This window comes from Emys orbicularis, chromosome 1, assembly GCF_028017835.1.
Source record: "Emys orbicularis isolate rEmyOrb1 chromosome 1, rEmyOrb1.hap1, whole genome shotgun sequence".
Lineage (NCBI taxonomy): Eukaryota > Metazoa > Chordata > Testudines > Emydidae > Emys > Emys orbicularis.
In genome coordinates this window covers 89,450,098-89,468,116 of record NC_088683.1, presented here as the reverse complement: position 1 = coordinate 89,468,116, position 18,019 = coordinate 89,450,098, and the positions used below count along the sequence as shown (strand labels likewise).

The window sequence follows — 18,019 nt, the reverse complement described above, 5'->3', positions numbered from 1 at the left end:
CTGGATGTGGAGAAGGCATTTGACAGGGTGGAGAGGAGTTTGTTTGCTAATCTCAAAAAGCATAATTTTTGGTTAATAGTATGCATTTATTTTAGCTAAATCCAACAGCTTCTATTCTGTGTACTAATGTTGATCCCGATTGTCAAATTGGATCCACATAGGCTCAAGGAATCTGCCCGTGAGTCTGACGGCAAGATTGGGGCATAGTTTCTCACCATTTGAGATATCAATAGATCAGTGGTTCCCAAACTGGGGTTCGTGAACCCCTGGGGGTTCGCGAAATGTTACAGGGGGTTCTCGGGGAAAAATTCCCTAATGGCGGACAGAGCTGTCCTTAGGGAGCACGGGACCAGCAGCCCAGAGCCCCAGGACTTCCAAGAGCTAAGCAGATCAAAGTAAGCACATCTATCACTCTGAGGAGATTTAAACTTCAAGACTCCTTATAAGAAATAGAAAGGGAGGTGGATATTTTGTGCTGTTTTTAAAATTAAATAGGCGGCTAGTATTGTTTTTAAAAGTATTATGAAGAACAAGTTTAAGCTTTGTTGTAACGTGTGTTGTTTGCTTGAACTGCTCAAGACCTGAATGCTTGTATAAGAGGAACTCTTTGTATTGGCTTCTTACATACCTTCATGCTGTTTCACATCTGATACTTCTTGATGAAACATAGGAGCCTTGTCTTATAACAGGCTTATTCAAAGTGATACAAGCTACGAAAGTGAGATCTTGGAACAGAGTTGCCGTTTTCATAATGTAATAAAAATACTGTAATGATAAATAATAATTAATAGTGTGTACTAAGCATGTCATAAAAACAAATTTTATATTTCCAAGATCACTGCTTTTATAATTTATACTCAGGTAAAGGAGAAAATCCCTGGAAATATTCATTTTTAGGAGGGGGTTCGCGAGACTTGACATTTTGGTGAAAGGGATTCACAGGTTGTTAAAGTTTGGGAACCACTGTAATAGATGTAAGGCAGGGATGCTTCCAGTATCATCTTTTGTTTATTATGGCTTTGGACTTTTTTGCCATGGCCATTAGAACAAATATCTTATCCAAAGAGATTACATTAGTATTATATCCAATAAGAATATAGGTGATATTGTAAAAACTCATGGAACCAGAGAAGCTGGCTAATTTGATAGAATGTATGAAGTACTTTCAAAATTGCCTGGCTACAACACTAATTGAACAAAAAGTGAATGTTTGTTACTATTTTTCTCTCTCACACAAACAACATTGTCCAGCTGGACCACTCCGAAAGTCAGTAAGGATATGTAATCCCCAGAATAATTGTAAGTAAGGCACTTGTGGGTAAAATAAGGGATAGTGTGATTCCTGTACTGAAACACTAAGCTTTAGAGGGGAGGGAGGTGGAACAAATTGCCGCTAACAATGTAGAGTCACGTTCAGACTTTTTCAGAAAATGGTATTGACTCTACAGTTTAATTACATATTTGGTAATCTCCACCTATATCTTCAGATAGCTATTGAAAGCAAATACAGGCCATAATTAGCAGATTCGTTTGGGAAAATGGAAAACCTGGATTAAACTTTAAGATTTACAAAGTCATAAACTTGTACTCCCAATGTATGTATTTATTATGTTGCTAATGGCTTGGTATAATTGAGTAATCTCTTTAAATAGTATATGCAACATTCAGTTTTATTGGTTATAGAGGAAAAATCTGGAAATTAACATGATTTTATATTAGCCAGCATATTTTATTAAGTTGTTAACAAATGATAAAATATAATAAAATTATTAGTGTTTTTATTAGGGCTGTTGATTAATCGCAGTTAACTCACATGATTAACTCAAAAAAAAAAATAAACCGTCATTAAAAAAATTAATCGCGATTAATTGCACTGTTAAACAATAGAATACCAATTGAAATTTATTTAAATTTTTTTTAATGTTTTTCTCCATTGTCAAATATATCGATTACAATTACAACACAGAATATAACGTATACAGTGCTCACTTTATATTATTTTTATTACAAATATTTGCACTATAAAAATGATAAACAAAAGAAATAGTATTTTTCAATTCACCTCATACAAGTACTGTAGTGCAAACTTTTTATCATGAAAGTGCAACTTAAAAAAGTAGGGGTTTTTTGTTACATAAGTGCAGTCAAAAATAAAACAATGTAAAACTTTAGAGCCTACAAGTCCACTCAGTCCTTCTTGTTCAGCCAATCGCTAAGACAAACAAATTTGTTTACATATACGGGACATAACGCTGCCCACTTCTTAATTACAATGTCACCTGAAAGTGAGAACAGGCGTTCACATGGCGCTGTTGTAGCTGGTGTTGCAAGATATTTACATGCCAGATGTGCTAAAGATTCATATGCCTCTTCATGCTTCGGTCATCGTTTCAGAGAACATGCTTCCATGCTGATGATGCTCATTTAAAAAAAAACCCTAACTAGATTTGTGACTGAACTCCTTGGGGGAGAATTGTATGTCTCCTGCTCTGTTTTACCCACATTCTGCCATATATTTCATGTTATAGCAGTCTCGGATGATGACCCAACTGATTGGACTTGTAGGCTCTAAAGTTTTACATTGTTTTATTTTTGAATGCAGTTTCTTTTATACATAATTCTACATTTGTAAGTTCAACTTTCATGATAAAGAGATTGCACCAGAGTACTTCTATTAGGTTAATTTAAAAATACTATTTCTTTTGGTTTTTACAGTGCAAATACTTGTAATCAAAAATAAATATTAAGTGAGCACTGTACTCTTTGTATTCTGTGTTGTAATTGAAATCAATATATTTGAAAACGTAGAAAACACCCAAAAATATTTAAATAAATTGTATTCTATTATTGTTTAACAACATGATTAATCCCAATTAATTTTTTAATCGTTTGACTGCCCTACTTTATATTTTTATTACAGTAGCACTCAAAGGTCCCAGATTGGACTGAGATTCTCTTCTGCTAGTTGCTGTACAAACAAATAGAAATATATGGTCCCTCTCGAAGAGCTTACAGTGTAGGAACAGTGAGATGAAGGGAGATAGATGCCACCAAATATATGTTTTGTTTATGCATACATTTCTTTTTTTTTAATTACAAATAAAATAAGATACAACAAACCCCATCTGCCTCTCAAGCAATCATTAATAAGATGATTTTCAGGGGTATAATGGCCAGGTGGGTCTCAAATGAAATGGACTTGAATTGAGTTCATTTTCTAAGTAAACAACTGCCCGTGCTGTCACAGCAGGTGTTTATCTGGGTCAATGCCTAAATCAAACTATAGGAGGAAATGATTTATTGGTTGAGGACAGGATTTATAGTAATGTGGAAATCTATTTTCTGATTCCTAGAAGATGATTTTCAGGCCTCAGTCCCATATTTCATTGCACGCAGGAAGCGTAGAACATAACATAGACATAACATAGCAGAAATTAAATCTAGAGGATTTATAAGATATTAACAGCTGGGACACTGCATTATTAAGTATATATCCATGTTTGCCAAGCCCTTTCTAGGCTATTTATTGTGTGACTTTCCTTACATATCCTCTCAAAAATATATTCTACCTTAATGGAGTGTAGCTTTCCAATTAATTCACTTCAGTCTTTAAAGGTCACGTGGAAGAAAGAACTGAGAGTTCAGATCTACAGTAGCCATTGGGGAAAGATTTCAAATTCATAAGGACAGTCACAAATAAAAATAATGTTTAAAATTATTCACAGAGTACGTTGGACACCAACGCACCTTAAACTGTGCAAGGTCATTGACTAACAGATGCTGGTGATGTGATAGCAAAGGGGATTGTCTGATACAAATTCTATAGTAATGTCCTAGAATAGTGAATACTAAGAGGCAAATATGTAACATTGAGAAGATACGGGATTCTCAAATACCACACAAGTGTGAAAAATATGGTAGATTATTGTGGTATCTGAGCAGATGTCTCCAGATCTTTTCAAAGATTATTGAAACTATGATTATATTAACTGATAAATACTAAATGGGATTTAACTGTAATAATCAGTTATTGTTTTATTGTTATGCATAATTTGTTTCCATGTGTGTCCACATTGTGCTATGTCCTGTACAAATATAAAGGAAGCACAATCCCTCCTCGAAAAAGATGAACAGATGAACGGTAGAGAACATGCAAGTGGTCATAGTGGTAAATGACCATCTCATGGTAGCGTGAGGATTGATAACACAACGTTCTTTGAGTGTGTTTCAGTGTGGATCCCAGTCTAGGTGCATCAGTGTCTCGTGTGCATAAGATTGGATTCTTTTGAAAAACAACATCCATTAGGGCCACATTAGTGCCCTGTGACTCCTCATGCTCCTATGTGAGGGCATAAAGGGTGAAGCAGTCATCACCATCCCTGAGTTCCTGCTTACCATTCATGGGAGCGAGATGAAACCCAGTGAGTGTCCGACCCATTATTTCTCAAACTGAATTGGTGAAAAAAATTATCTTCACCCTTTGTTTTTCCTTGTTGTCCTTGATTGGGTGCTCTAAGTGTGTGGGCAAGTGTGTGTAAGTACAAGAAAGAAGAGACACACACAGCCTTTACAGCAGGGTGAGATGCTTTGCACCAACTGCCAGCCACAGGGTAGTCAGCAAGCTGTCAAGGTTCAAATCCTGCCCGTCCTGTGACAGACTCCCCCTCATCGATGGGCACAGCCAGTGCTGCCTTTGCCGGGGGAGAGCTCGGCATGCAGGTAGTTTTCTTCCAGAACCCACAAGTCCAGGGATGGTTGACTTGTGACATCTGCTCAAGCAATCTATGTGAGTCACTTCAGACTCAGAAGAAATGAAAACTGAAGTGAAGTCAAAAGAGTGAACATCAATCAATGCTTCCCCAAGCAGAAACCACATCCCTAATCAGTCAGAAAAGGGATGGCAACAAAGAGGACGCTATCAAAGCCAGCACGGAGAACCTCAGCACCGGCAACCTCAACACCAGAGCTGGCACATGTGCCCTGACACAGAAGCATGATGCGAAGAGAAAAAGCCACATAGTGCATAAATATAGTTTCAACCACCACACAGGACCATCCCACAAGGAGGATGTAAAAACATCACTCCCTGGATTAAGCCTCCAAATCTTCCACAGAATTGGGAACAGCCCAGAGTGGAGGATTCCCAGTACAAACATCGACAAGTGCCAACAAGCTTTTTGGTATTCTAAGCTCAACAAATCCAGCTAGGATTGTTCTCCCCATCAACGAGGACATACTTCAGCTGGGTAAGGAACTCTGGCAAACCCGAGCCAGTCTTTGTCCCACGTCTAAAACAGGTGGAAAAAAGAAATACCAGATGATCTTAAAAGGCTTTGAACATTTTTATACCCACCCAAATCCAGGGTCCTTGGTAGTATCCACAGTCCAAGAGAAATCCAGGTTCTCAGAGGGCACACCTTAGGATAAAACAAAGGCAACAGATTTGATAGCAGTGTTGAGAGCCACATCGGAGCTGATCCAAAGCCTCCCACTACTTTCGCAAGCCACCTAACCTCTTTCCACCATGTTTGATCCACTACTACATGAGACAAATGGGTGTTAACAATGGGCAATGATGTCTACCGTGTTCATTTCCACACCTTATCCCTGTCCCTCTTCAGGGACCCATCTCACTGTTACAAAAAGAAGTGACCTTGTTGCTCCTTCTAGGAACCATAGAAGAGGGACCTAAGGCAGTACTGGGGAGAAGGCTTTTACTTCTGATATTTCCTTATGCTAAAGTGGGGGGAGGGACTTTGTGCTATCCTAGACCTAAGGAGAATGAACAAATACATGCACTGCATCAGATTCAGAATGGTAATGCTTGCCTCTTCATACCATCTCTGCAGACTCAGAACTGTCTTGTGGCTCTTGAGTTACATGACAAATACTTCCATAAAACTATCTTCCTGGCCCACAGGAAGTATCTGAGATTCAAAGTGGGACCAAATCACTAGCAGTACAAGATACTGCCATTTGGACCATCTATGGCACTGACAGTCTTCACAAAATGCCAAGTGGTGGTAGCAGAATTCCTGAGGAGACAGAGCATCCACGTCCACCCTTACATGGACGACTGTAAAGCAAGTCCCAGCAGGAAGTGGCAGTGAGCCTAGAATATACTACCTCTCTGTTCAACCAGCTAGGTCTCTGGCTGAAATATGAAAAATCATGTCTTACCTCATTACAGATAGAGCTGATAGGCACTATGATCAACTTCAGAGAGAGAGAGTACCTGCCAAAGACAGGTTTCTGTCACTGCAATCACTGCTCAAGATAAAAATCAAACCCCACTACATGGTACAAACTTGCCTTGAAGTGTTAGGCCATATGTCAGAGTGTACATGTTTGACACTGCTTGCTGGACTTCACCTGCAGTCCCTACAATTCTGACTCAGGTCCATTTACTCTCCATTGAGACACTGCAGTGACAGGAAGGTCTCGTTGCTACCTCATGTCCTCACAGAGTTGATAGGGATGATGGAACCCAAAAATCTGTGGGAGGTGGTACTGTTCTCATCCGCCTTCCCAACAAAGATTGTGATCACAGAAACATCTGGGGCAGGGTAATGTCACCTGGACCACCCACAAATGAATGTGACCTAGTCCCCAGGAGACATAGGACTTCACATAAACATCCTGGAACTCAGAGCTGTCAGACAAACCAGTATAATGTTCCTACCTGTCCTCCAAAATTTCATAGTGCAGCTCCTAATGTGCAACATCTCCATGATGCCCTACATAAACAAGCAAGCTGATGCCCACTCATCACCCCTCTTCCTGGAAGCTATCAAACCCTGGACATGGTGTCACCAACATGGGAGAACCCTGTTGGCTCTTCCCCTCTCAGAAGTCAGCAATGACCTGGCAGACTTCCTGAGCAAACAATTGTGACCAATAATGAGTGATCCCTGCAGAGGTCCATCAAAGCCAATATTCCATTGGGGGAGAAGGGTCCCATGATAAACCTGGTCACTATCAAAGACAATGCCAAGTGCCAGAATTTTTGTTCCAGAGGGGCATGAACCTTGGGTCATTGCCAGACTCCTTTCTTCTGCAATGGAATCCAGACCTCCATTTGCCTTTCCCCCAACTTCCCTGATCCCCAGGTGACTTCCAAAATCAAAAGAAACAAACCCACAGTAATTCTCATCATTCTCCCTACTGGCCAATGGCTGACTGACTTAAAGATGCCCATTCACCCTTTGATTTAGTTCCGAAACTGCCTGATTCTCATGTCACAGCACCACAGTCAGATAGTCCATCCAGACACAAAGTCCCTTTACCTGATAGCCTGGATGTTGGCTGGTTACGTACCGTGGACATGGAGTGCTATAGGCAAGTCCCAGAGATCCTGATATAGACAAGGGAAAACATTCACCAGAGGGACTTATTTGTCAAAATGGAAGAGGTTCTTGATATGCAGAGCCAGCGTGGCTTGGACCCTCTGCATGCTTCAATACCAAAGCGCCTGGACTGTTTGCAGCATCTGAAACAGTCTGGCCTTTCATTCAGCTCCACTAAGGTTCAACTAGTAGCAATATCAGTTTGCCATCCACCTGTGCAGTCATGTTCCATCTTTCACCCAGAGCTATCAGAATTCATCAAGGGCCTGTTACGTACTTACCCACTGGTCAAAAGAACCTGCCCCTACCTAGTACCTCAGCATCATCCTCTCAAGGCTTTCAGGATGCTCCTTACTTCATCTCACTCTGAAGACAGTCCTTATGTCTCACCCTCTTATTAGGACATTTCATAGGACAAGGTGGTGCTGAAACCTCATCAAAGGCTGGTGGTGGTGTCAGAATTCCATCTGAATCAACCAATCAATCTGTGTGCCTTCTTCCTGCTGCAAGGCGGCAATGTAGAGTAACCCACTGACATTCATCAAACGCTGTGCCCTGGACTAGACGGCCAAAGCAGATGCCAAGTTCAGGAGAGCGGTACTACAATCTCTGTTTGACTAATGCAGCTGATACTACTCTTCCTACTATCCAGAGAGAGTACTGCTTGCCAGTCACCTATCATGGGATTTACACTGCTATCCTCAAAGAAGAAAGAAAGGTTATTTACTAATGAATGGTTCTTTGAGATGTTGTCAGTCTGGATCCTATAATCTGCCCTTCATCCCCACTTTCAGAATCCTCAGTGAACACAGGTTTCAAATTGCAAGAGAACTGAGAGAGGGTCATGGCCACTCCACCCTTTATGCCTTCCTGTTGGAACATGAGGATGCACAGGGCCTATGCATAGGCCTGACAAATGCTGGTATTCAAAAGAATCCAATCTTGCGCACATGAGGCACATGGGCACCTACAGTGGACTCCACACTGGCAACATCATCTCAAAGAACCACAGTTACTGTAGAGTAAATAACATTCATTCTTTTTGTTATTGTTGCTTTTCTTTAGAAATACTCTATCCCCTGTTACCTCGCAACCTTCATAGAATCATAGAATATCAGGGTTGGAAGGGACCTCAGGAGGTCATATAGTCCAACCCCCTGCTCAAAGCAGGACCAATCCCCAACCTTGACATGGAGATCAGCTAGTTTATGCAGGTGTTACATAGAACTGGCTCTTCAGGGAGGATTTAAATGCAGATAGTGGCCTTGCAGACCAGATCTGAGTGGGGGTGTTCTATCCGTAGGGGGCGGTACGGAAAAAGGCCAAAGGACTAATGAAGTGGACTAATGACATGTAAAAGCTGGCATCACTGGCAGATTAAAGGCGATGGAGAGGAAAGGAGTAGCATTGAAACAGACAGGATGGAAAAAATAGGGAGGGCAGAACTATGCAGGGCTTTGAAGGCAAGGACATAAAGCTTGAACTTGATGTATTTGAGGAAGGGAGTCCTGTGGAGAGACTAAAAGAGATGGTGATGTGATTGGACCAATGGACAGAGAAGATTAATTTAGTGGGTGTGCTTTATATGGATTAGGAGGGAGTGGATAGTGTTGTTAGGAAGGCCAGACAGGAGGCAGTTAAATTAAGATAAGAGACAGAGTCTCAGAACAAAAGATTTAGCTGTAGGGGTAGAAAGAACAGGACGGAAGTTAGAAGCTGGGTTGCTAGATGATTAAATCTGTGTTGTCATGTTTATGAATATTTTGTCTGGAACTAAGTGTAGGCTGGGTGTATTGCTTGCTATTCTGATGGATGGATATACAGAAGCTTTCATGAATTCACTGTCACGCGTTCTGTGAACTGTCACTGAATTTTATGAAGAAGCTCATATTTGACATCTTTTTCACACACACATTCCATTGGCATCAGTACTCTTTTTTTCCATGCTCAAGAGAAACGTGGATGGAATTAGTACCTTCATGCAGATTTTGCTATATTCTCTGAAATTTCCATTTAAACTTTCCTTTTTAAAAAAGGACGTTTTTAGCCCTTCTGGTTACAAGAATCTTTATCCAGTATAGATTGTCTTGTTCAGTCTGCCACCATTAATAAGAGAGATGCAACCATACGTGCGCGCGCACACACACACACAAAATATATATAGGGGTTAACTATGAAACTTGATTAGCAGAGACAGTTACCCTCATTGTTCATGGAAACAGACATAATTGCAGAATCTGGTTGGCTCTTTGGTTTTGAATTTCATGTCACAAATGTATAATTCTGTTTGAGTCCTGAGGGAGCAGGAGCCGATTAGAAGATCTGATCATTGGCCCTCTCCTTCAAGTTCATGATTATTTTGCTATCTACTGTTAACTCTACTTTTTTCTGAAACACATTATTTCCAGATACAGCAGCTATTCCTTAGTTTAGATCTGTGCTTATGATCTTATGTATATGACACTCCATAAATATTGGATTTCATCTTACTTAGTTGCTCTAATAATCTGTCTAGGTTACTTTGCAGTTTGATCTCTCTCACCGTTTACTCTTTCTGACTTTGGTGTTATCTCCATATTTGATTGCAGCTGAATTTGTTTTCCCTGTCCAAAAAATAAATCACTGATCCCACTTCATATTTTTCCCCATTTGTAGAGCTCACAATGAATGAGTACTCTCTGAACCCTATTTACCAACCAACTACTAATCCATACTACAATAGTTTTATATGGTAGAGTTTTGGCCCTACTTGTAGGTCACCTTACTAAAGTGCAAATGTATCCATTGCAGTCCTTTACTCTAGCAAATCAATATCTGTGTTGTAGGCTGTGTTGGCAGCTGTTTCACAAGCCCAAAGGATAGTCAAGAGAGAGACAAATATTTAAATTAAGTTTTGTTTTACTTTAATTCACATATATTTTACCAGCGGGAGAAAAAGAAGAAGAAAAAAATTGAACAGGCTACACTTGCCAGTGCAGAACAAACTGTTCTAACAGCTGTCTCATTTTTATTTCAGAAGTCTACAGAGCAAATGAAGAAAGTCCCTACTATTGTTCTATCAGTTTCTTACAAGGGAGTCAAATTTATTGATGCAACAAATAAGGTATGTGTAATTTTTGGACATCAGATTTTATTTCTCATTGTGCTAGATAGCTTATCTAGTAAAAGCCACATGGGGATCAGGGCTTGGATTCCCCCCTCCCCTTTTTTTTTCTCTCCTACCCTGAACAGACAGAGTACCTCTCTCACTCTCCAGAAACCCACTCCTGTGGACAAACAGAGCAGCACTGATGGCAGTTCTGGAGGGAATTGTGTCCAGTCTTCCCCCATCAAAGGGAAGCTCATCACAAGAAGGGTTTGGCAGGATGCCCCTCCTCACCTGGACAAAATCCCCCAACCTATTTTCCCCTTACAGTACATTATGCAGAAAAGTATGTGCTCCTCGCTTTTCAAAACACAAAATATCCCGTATGGGGGCTTTTCCCACCCCCTGTACGTGTACTAAAATTGTGGATTTTTATACAAGACCCAACGTAACAAAGGTCAAGAGGTATGAGACTGGTATAATCGTCTTCCAGCTTCCAGCCATTTTAAGGGAGTGTCATAGGTTGTGCCTGCCCTTTAGTTCTCCCCTCTGGCCAAGCGTGGCTCTGCTGAGGCGCGCCTCAGTTTCGCTTTAACTCAGGCTCCCTTAAAAAGTCCACACAGGCCAGATATACAGAATTTGCCCCCTTTGGAGGTATAATTTAGTACTTCCAGCCTGGTTTATAATGGTTTCAGTGCCTACACAGCAAGGGTACCGTTCTGCTGTGGCAGTGTCCCAAGGGAACTCTAGGTCATTGCAAGCAACCCCTTATGGAGTGAGAGGACTTTGTACAAAAACTAGATAAAGTGAAACTCAGCTGTTTGTTTTGGACCATGGAAATTCATGGGCTTACTTTCTTTCTTTCCTTCCTTCCTTCAAAGGAAAAATCTCAGTATAGATAAATGCCAAAAACCACGAGATTTCAAGTTAAAATATGCAAAAGACTCTCATGAGTTTCAACTAGTTTCAAAACACAAAGCTCTAAACCAGTGCAGGTTTACTCAATGCTGAGTCCAGGGTCACTTGAGAGCTTTACAAAGGTTAGCACAAGGGTCGGCAACCTTTCAGAAGTGGTGTGCCGAGTCTTCATTTATTCACTCGAATTTAAGGTTTCACGTGCCAGTAATACATTTTAATGTTTTTAGAAGGTCTCTTTCTACAAGTCTATAATATATAACTAAACTATTGCTGTATGTAAAATAAATAAGATTTTTAAAATGTTTAAGAAGCTTCATTTAAAATTAAATTAAAATGCAGAGCCCCCTGGACCGGTGGCCAGGACACGGGCAGTGTGAGTGCCACTGAAACGCGTGCCATAGGTTGCCTACTCCTGGGTTAGCAAAACTTTCAGTGAGCTGAACCTGTTTTCAAGCGTATAGCACACTTGAAACCGGATGAGTATTATGTAGCTCCTGATTTGTGGGTAAATATTTCACATAGTTCTAATATCTTTTGAGCATTAATCCCTTTTCATCTTTAATGCAACATTGGTAATACACCATGATCATATGGTAATGTATTACAGCTTTATTTGTAGGAAGCTAAAACCTTGCTTTTTAGTATCATTTTAATTCTGATAAAAATCTTTGTCTAGGCCAACAGTTCTCAAACTGAGAACAAAAGAAATATAAAGAAAACCATATTATTGTGTTTTGCCTAAAGCAACATAAAATCAAATGAACATTAAATATAATTAAGTATAAAGATTTTCATAAATGGGTGTCCATTAAGGCATAATAATTGTTTATTGTCATTTGGTATGAGTAATACATTATACAGAAATAGAAAGCAAATAATGTGCTGCAACAGTTTAAGATTAAGAGGATTATTTTGTGTCTTCAGTTACAATTTCCTTATTTTGGATTTTTGCATAATTTGAATATAAAAAAGTGTTGGAATGCTGCCCTTTTATCCAGAGTTTACTCACTCATTATTTCCTCAATTAGATATTAATAGGCCTTTCAGAAAACTTGCCAAGTATTCAAGTATATCTTGGCAGGTTAGAAGAAGACAGGGGAGAGTGATTCAAATGACCGAGTTACATATAATCTCCCCTCCAAAAAAAGAGACATGCTCAAAGAATGCTTTTAATTTGCACAGATGTTACTGACACAACATTTAGCCATAGATCTCACTGACTGTGACATTAGACATCATATATGTTATGATAATACTGTATGCTTAGTGCCAAAAAAACAGTGTGTAGCAGCACTATAGTATTTTGATGGAGTAGTGATGTCATCCTGCAGACAGGAATAGTCTGTGTTTGTGGAAATGCAGTAGCCACATTGAATAAGGCTATGATTTAGGAAAGCACTTACCCATATGGTGAAAACTATCCTTATTCGTTGACTCACTTTGAGCATGTGCCTTTGCTGAAATCAAGGCTTAAATCTATGACCATAATTCAGCCTCCTCTTTGGCTTCCTGGGTCCTCTGGCCTAAACAAGGTAAAGATACAACAGTATTTTTACACAGGTAAACGTTCATTATTTTCTCCAAAGCTTTAGACAAAGTCATCTTTTCATACATCAGGCAGACATGTCTTGTCTTTGCCTCAGTACCATTCTGTAGTTTAATTTGGCCATTACATACGTGTCCGTCTCTGCATGAACAGTTTAATTTCTCCATATCCCTCTTGTAGGATGGTCTTGGCAGTAAACTGAGATATATTGCCACATCTTTCCAAAGTAATCCTTTTCCTGAAACCCCTTTAACAGCTCCATGCTTGTACATTGATGAGTACTGTTCATTCTATTTGAGGTGGAAGAGTCAGATTGAATTTCTTCAAACTGTGCATGCAAAGATCCAGAGAATGCACCTGCACTGTCCTACCTTGTCCCATCTACCTGTGGGCTGCAGTGGTACTGATTGTTAGAACAGAAACAGCAGTATCAATGGGCATAGAAGTAGAAAATTAATAGTCTATTATAGTTATTCTCTCAGCTGTGTCCCATGAAAGATGCCTCTGCCACAGGATACCGTGGAAATTGTACAGTGCTCTCATTTGAAAAGCGACCCAGAACTGGAGGAAAGCTCCAGGATTTTGCAGTTTCCTGTAGGATTCACTATTGATGCTAGATAATACTTTGGATACTGTTGGAGGGGCCAGAATTCAATGGTCTGTGTAAGAAGCTGAACATGTGGTGTTTTAATCATATTTTAATTAAAAGACAAAGTACCTTTGAAATATTTTAGTACAGAGGATGACTATAGCCTTAAAATACTAAAAACAGATAAAGTTATTATATAAGGGACATCTTTACTTAATTCCTGTGTTGACTGAAAAATAGTGATACTTTAGTTCTTTTTTTAACAGAATATTATTGCTGAACATGAAATCCGCAACATTTCCTGTGCTGCACAAGACCCTGAAGACCTCTCGACGTTTGCATACATCACTAAAGACTTGAAGACTAATCACCACTACTGCCATGTATTTACTGCATTTGACGTGGTCAGTTTACGGAAGCTGTTTCATTTGACAATTTCCTTTATAAATCATTTTCATTAAAAATTATCAGTATAAAATTAGTAATAGTAAATGTTACATATATTGAAAAGGTTTAGAAAGAGCCAGCTAGGTGATGAAATGACACCGCTGCAGGATTACAAAGTATTTCTCTGAGATGTTAGCTCATTTCCCCTCACTTCTCTATGGAATAATTTTTCCTCTGGAACAAGTTTGTTCTTGTTTCTCAGCTGTTGATTCTAATGATCAGGTTTGGCACACAGCTTTCTCCAAAGCTATGTAATACATACAATTCCTTTAACTGGCTGCTATGGTAGTGGCTCATAAAAGTTCTTTACAAAAAGTTTGGTCACTCCTTCTGAAATCTCAGGGCACTACAAAGAAGTAAAAATCTTAAATACTCTCAAACTCTGATCTATTTCCATGAAATCAACAACATATTGCACAATTGGACTGATGTACTTTACGCTTTTGGGGCTTATCCAACAAGCAGTCGAGTAATTGGCTCGATCCAGGAAAGCACATAAACTTAACTTGAAGCATGTGAGTAGTCCCATTGAAGCCAATGGCACTGCGAATCCTGGAAATGAATGCATAGCTGAGCAAATGGTGTTGACAGGAGGGCTTTGGCTTCCTTGACCATGGGATGCTGTTCCAGGAAGGAGAACTGCTGGAGGGAGATGATCTAACATGTGCATCTTCACACACTGCATCTTCACACACTGATTCACCAACCTAGTGAGGAGGGCTTTAAACTAGGTTCAAAGTGGGGAAGTAGCAAAAGCTCACATGTAAGTATTAAAAAAGATGACCTTAACAGAGGGCTAAAGGTTGGGTGGGAAAAGAAAAATTACAATAGGTACATAGGAGCATCAAGAGGGATAACAGTGGGAGAAACTGCTCAACTTCTTAGGTGTCTGTACACAAATACAAGGAAACTGGGGAATAAACAGGAAGAACTGGAAGTATTAGTCCATAAGATAAATTATGACTCAATGGCATCACAGACGTTTGGTGGGATAAATCTTATGACTGGAATATTTGTATAGGGGATATAGTTTGTTAAGCAAGGACAAGCGGCGAAAAAGGAAGGAAGTGTTGCATTATACATTAAGAATATACACACTTGTTCTGAGATTCAGAAGGAGATGAGAGGCAGAGCAGCTGAAAGTCTCTGGGTTGAAGATAAAAGAGGACTGATCATGGTATGAGTCTTCAGACAACCAAATCAGGGGGAGGAGGTGGATGACACATTTCTAGAACAAATAACAGAAATATCTAAAACACAAGACCTGGTAGTAATGGGGGACTTTGACTACACAGAATCTGTTGGAAAAGTAATGTAGCAAAACACAAAATGTCCAGTAAGTTCTTGGACTGTAGTGGGGACAACCTTTTGTTTCAGAAGGTGAAGGAAGTAACCAGGGAGACAGCCATTTTAGATTTGATGCTAACTGACAGGGAGGAATTGGTTGCTAATCTGAAGGTGGAAGGCAACTTGGGTGAAAGTAATCATGAAATGTTAGATTTCATGATTCTAAGGAAACGAAGGAGTGACAGCAGCAGAATAAGGACAACTGACTTCAAAAAAGCAGACTCAGAGAACTGGTAGGTAAGGTCACATGGGAAGGAAATCTAAAGGAAAAAAGAATTCAGGAGATCTGGCAATTTCTTAAGGAGACAATATTAACGGCGCAACAGCAAACTATCCCAAGGTGAAGGAAAGATAAGAAGGCTAGTTAAGAGGCTGATATGGCTCCATCAGGAGTTCTTTAATGACCTGAAAATCAAAACAGAATCCTATAAAAAGTGTAAACAAGGACAAATTGCTAAGAATGAGTACAAAAGAATAGCATAAACATATAGGGACAGAATCAGAAAGGCTAAGGCACAAAGTGAGTTACACCTAGAAAGGGACATAAAAGCCAAGAAGAGAAGATTCTATAATTAGTAGCAAAAGAAAGATGAAGGAAAGTGTAGGTTCTCTATTTAGCAGGGAAGGAGAACTAATAATGTTCAACATCAAGACGACTAAGGTATTTAATGCCTATTTTGCTTAAGTCTTTACTAAAAAGGTTAAGGGTGACCAGATACTTAACACAATTAATATTAACAATAAGGGGGGAAGTAACACAAGTCAAAATAGAGATAGAACAGATTAAAGAATGTTTAGGTAAATTAGCTGTTTCGATGGCAACAGGACCTGATGAAAATCACCCTAGCATAATTAAGGACTTAGCTGAAGCAATCTCGGAATCATTAGCAATTATCTTCAAGAATTCATGGAGGATGGGTGAGGTCCCAAAGGACTGAAGAAGAGCAAACATAGTATCTGTCTTTAAAAGGGGGAACAAAGAGAACCTAGGGAATTATAGACCAGTCAGCCAGACTTCAATACCTGGAAAGGTACTGGAACAAATTATTAAACAATCAATTTGTAAGCACCTAGAGGCTAATAGGGTTATAAGTAGTAGCCAACATGGATTTGTCAAGAACAAATCCTGTCAAACTAGCCTAATTTCCTCCTTTGACAGGATTACTGGCCTAGTGGATGGGGGGGGGAACCTGTAGCTGTGATATATCTTGATTTTTTGTAAGCCTTTTGATACAGTCCCACATGACATTTTCATAAGCAAACCAGGAAAATGTAGTCTAGAATAGATTAAATTACTATAAAATGGGCGCAAAACTGGTTGAAAGACCATTTTCAAAGAGTAGTTATCAATGGTTTTCTGTCAAAGTGGGGGATATATCTAGTGGCGTCCTGCAGGGAGCTTTCCTGGGTCCCATACTGGGTCAATATTTTCATTAACAACTTTGATTATGGAGTGGCGAGTATGATTATAATATTTGCAGATGACAGAAGCTGAGTGGGGCTGCTAGCACTTTGGAGGACAGGATTAGAATTCAAAACAAATTGACAAATTGGAGAATTGGTCTGAAATCAACAAGATGAAATTCAGCAAAGACAAATGCAAAATACTGCACTTAGGGGTGATAAAATCAAATGCACAACTAAAAATGGGAAATAAGTGGCTAGGTAGTACTACTGCTGAAAAGGATCTGGGAGTTGTAGTAGATCACAAATTGAATAGGAGTCAACAATGTGATGCAGTTGCTAAAAAGGCTAATATAATTCAGGGGTATATTAATAGAAGTGTTGTATGTAAGTCACCAGAGGTAATTGTCCCGCTCCACTTGGCACAGGGGGAGAACTGTGTCCTGGTTTGGGTACCACACTTGAGAAAAGATGTTGATAAATTGGAGAGTCCAGAGAGCAACAAAAATGATAACAGGTTTAGAAAACTTGACCTCTGAGAGAAGGTTAAAAAAAAACTGGGCATGTTTAACCTTGAAAAAAAGAAGACCCAGGGAGACCAGATAAGTCTTCAAATATGTTAAGGGCTGTTATAAAGAGGGTGGTGATCAATTGTTCTCCATGTCCACTGAAGGGATGACAAGAAGTAATGGCCTTAAGCTGCTTCAAGAATGATTTAGGTTAGATAAATATTAGGACAAACTTTCTAACTATAAGTGTACTTAAGCCCTGGAATAGGCTGCTAAGGGAGGTTGTGGAATTCCCATCACTGGAGGTTTTTAAGAACAGGTTAGACAAAGACCTGCCAAGGATGCTGTAGATATACTTGGTCCTGCCTCAGTGCAAGAGACTGGACTAGATGACATCTTGAGGTCCCTTCCAGCCCTACATTTCTATGATTGTGTGTGTTTAAGATTTTTCCTGTATTGGGGCCAGAGTGCTCAAAAATAAGGGGCTTGATCTTGCAATGTTCTAAAAGTTATATCTTTAGATTTTTACAGTGTGTTCAATTAATTACACACTAAAAAGCTGAAGGTATAAAACTTTCTTTGCTAATATATACAATGACATGAAAATGTTTGTCTCAAATGTTTACATTTACTTTGATAAAATATATTCTATATTTAAAGAGGAGATCACATAGATAGCTGAACTACAAGGCTATACACCTCTCAAGAGATCCTGAGGACACCATGGTAATTAGCTACCACAGTGAATCTCAAGTGGTTTGTAAACTCATCAGAAAAAAATGGTTACTAACCTTTCCGTATCTGTTGTTCTTCGAGATGTGTTGCACA

General features: G+C 39.4%; 1 protein-coding gene across 12 annotated transcripts in view; it reads left to right on the top strand.

Annotated features, from left to right (window-relative positions):
* Positions 1 to 18,019, top strand: part of ANKS1B (ankyrin repeat and sterile alpha motif domain containing 1B) — a 753,819-nt gene that overhangs the window by 715,971 nt on the left and 19,829 nt on the right. For all 12 annotated transcript variants that reach the window (XM_065423481.1, XM_065423480.1, XM_065423479.1 and 9 more), the window contains 2 exons: positions 10,363 to 10,449; positions 13,751 to 13,888. In XM_065423481.1, the coding sequence (XP_065279553.1) occupies positions 10,363 to 10,449; positions 13,751 to 13,888 (225 nt within the window). The remainder of the gene's footprint in view (positions 1 to 10,362; positions 10,450 to 13,750; positions 13,889 to 18,019) is intronic.